Below are 2,147 nucleotides of genomic sequence, written 5' to 3'. Positions count from 1 at the left end.
CCTACACGAATTTGTTTGACCAAACATACATGTAGAAAGCAGAACCAGTATAAGGCTCATGAAGACTGCCTCATGATAACAGCTCAGTCTACTGCTTTAGAATGGAGTCAAAACCACATTTTCTTTCATACTTTTTATTTAACAGAAATAAAAACACCTTTTTGCAATGACTCCTTGAAATTCTGTAATTGCTATTGCAAAATTCCATGCTGGAAAAAGACTGAAGTTCTTGCCCACGACTACTACAAGCTCTCGTTTCAAGAGTGTATATGATTTCTTACCTCCGTCTCGTTGATTCCAACGACTACAAACAGGGCTGCATACTGTCGGTACACGAGCTTAAAGTCCTTATATTCAATGAAAGAGCACTAGGCAGAAAGAAGACGAGTCAAATGTAGTTGCCATCTAAGCATACGACAGTATTAAGCACAGGGCGCTCAAAAAGCTTAAGCTTTCATGTTCTTAAGGGCCACGAAGAACAATGGATTTCCCAAGATTCACCAAACAATTTTGACTTGAAAGAAATTTAGTAGCCTAACTGTTACACAGAACTTTTTATCTACTGGCAGAAAACATGCTACCACTTTTTAAATGTAAAAACTGGAACATACAGAACTGAAGTGACTTGTGTGGCGTTATACGGCAGCCAATACTTCCCCTAAATCTTAATTTGGAAGCACTTCCAAAAGAGAGAACTTCACGGTAATTTTCCTATTAAAAAAATTTATCAGTATTTTTATATAAAATTTAAGATTATTAGACTTCCAGACCCAGGGGGGGAATTCACATGTCTTTCACAATAAGACAGAAGCCAGCAGATGGTGCTCTTATACATTGCTTTAACAAGACGCCTCTTTCAGTTTTTTAAGCATCATTTTGCTCAGTCCTTGAAATGGCAGCATACCATTAGCTCTTTTGGTGAAATTCTGTTTGGAGATGCTCTTGCAAGCAGTATGGAGGAGGTTAATTTCTATAGCTACTGTCAATTCTGTGAACCAAGGTACTTTATAGGAACTGCTATTTTTTCTGAGGTTTTCTAGAGTGACATACATGAGGACCACTGTTCAAGGACACATGTAATTAATGAAAAATAAAGCAGCTGACTTCAGAACACAAACCAAAAAAACGCACTCAACAGCCCATGTCACAGATTCTCCTCCAATGCAAGTCAACGTACTCAAAAATTTTGCTAAGTTTGGTACTTTTCTTAAAGAACCAATGGCTCAATTAAGCGAGCCATGAAAATCTCAACTTTCCTCTAAGAAATTTTCCAACTTCGACGTTTTCTGACTTTCTTGCAGAAAGTGTGAACACTTATTTAAACCAAAAATGCCTAGTACAGAGGCCTAAATATTTGTGTTTCCTAAAACCCCTGTGTTTTAAATAGTAATTTTATGATTTTGAATAATTTCTTGTACGTTTTTTGTTTAAACTTGGAGCTGTCAGTACTATCCCTACTACCTTCTGCAGGAATAATCTCTCTCTATCAATCTCTACCAGACAAGCATTAAACAGGATAAAATAAATTCTTCCTGGACTTCTGAGCGTCTTCAAACAAATGAGAGGAATCTTCATAACAGTGATACACAAAACTCCAAAGATCTCTGTAAGCCTCAGTTCATCTGAGTGAACACATAATCTAGAAGCAGAATCTTTTCATTCATGTGTACATGTTAAAGAATGACCTGCAATGGAAACTGGTGTGTTTTCAGAATTATTGACACGAAAGAGGTGAGATGTTGAGAAAATAAAATGTGTAGGGGAAAAACTACAAAACTTACCTGATCCTTTGAACGGGACAGACAGTTTTTGATTACTTCAGCTTCCAGCATTGTCCGTTTATTAATTTCTACATGCTCATAATACCTAGAAAGCCTTGTTTGACCCTGTTTGTTTACCATAAGAAAAAACTTTATCATTTCTTTTTTTGTTGATCTCAGCAGTAGATTTGAATATGGGGTACAAGAATCAAGAAGAGTATTTCTGTGAGGAAAGAAAAGGAAAACAACAACAACAACAAAATGCTTCCTAAAAGCTAGCCAGCCCACATCCGCATATATTTACGACTGAGTTTATTGCCAAAACATAGAATATAGGAAAAAAAGTCTCTAATCTTTTGCATGCATCCCATGAGAAAAATTCCATTT

General features: G+C 36.3%; 1 protein-coding gene across 1 annotated transcript in view; it reads right to left on the bottom strand.

The window, feature by feature from the left end:
- AP4S1 (adaptor-related protein complex 4, sigma 1 subunit) overlaps window positions 1-1,919 on the bottom strand; it is a 15,171-nt gene extending 13,252 nt beyond the window's left edge. Inside the window, exons 1-2 of the mRNA XM_010288016.1 lie at window positions 1,782-1,919; window positions 282-368 (exon numbers count right to left, since the gene is read on the bottom strand). Coding sequence (XP_010286318.1) covers window positions 282-368; window positions 1,782-1,919 — 225 coding nt within the window. The remainder of the gene's footprint in view (window positions 1-281; window positions 369-1,781) is intronic.
- Between the last annotated feature and the right edge of the window lie 228 nt (window positions 1,920-2,147).

This window comes from Phaethon lepturus, unplaced genomic scaffold (genome assembly GCF_000687285.1).
Source record: "Phaethon lepturus isolate BGI_N335 unplaced genomic scaffold, ASM68728v1 scaffold15095, whole genome shotgun sequence".
Classification (NCBI taxonomy): domain Eukaryota; kingdom Metazoa; phylum Chordata; class Aves; order Phaethontiformes; family Phaethontidae; genus Phaethon; species Phaethon lepturus.
This window is presented reverse-complemented; position numbering and strand designations above follow the sequence as displayed.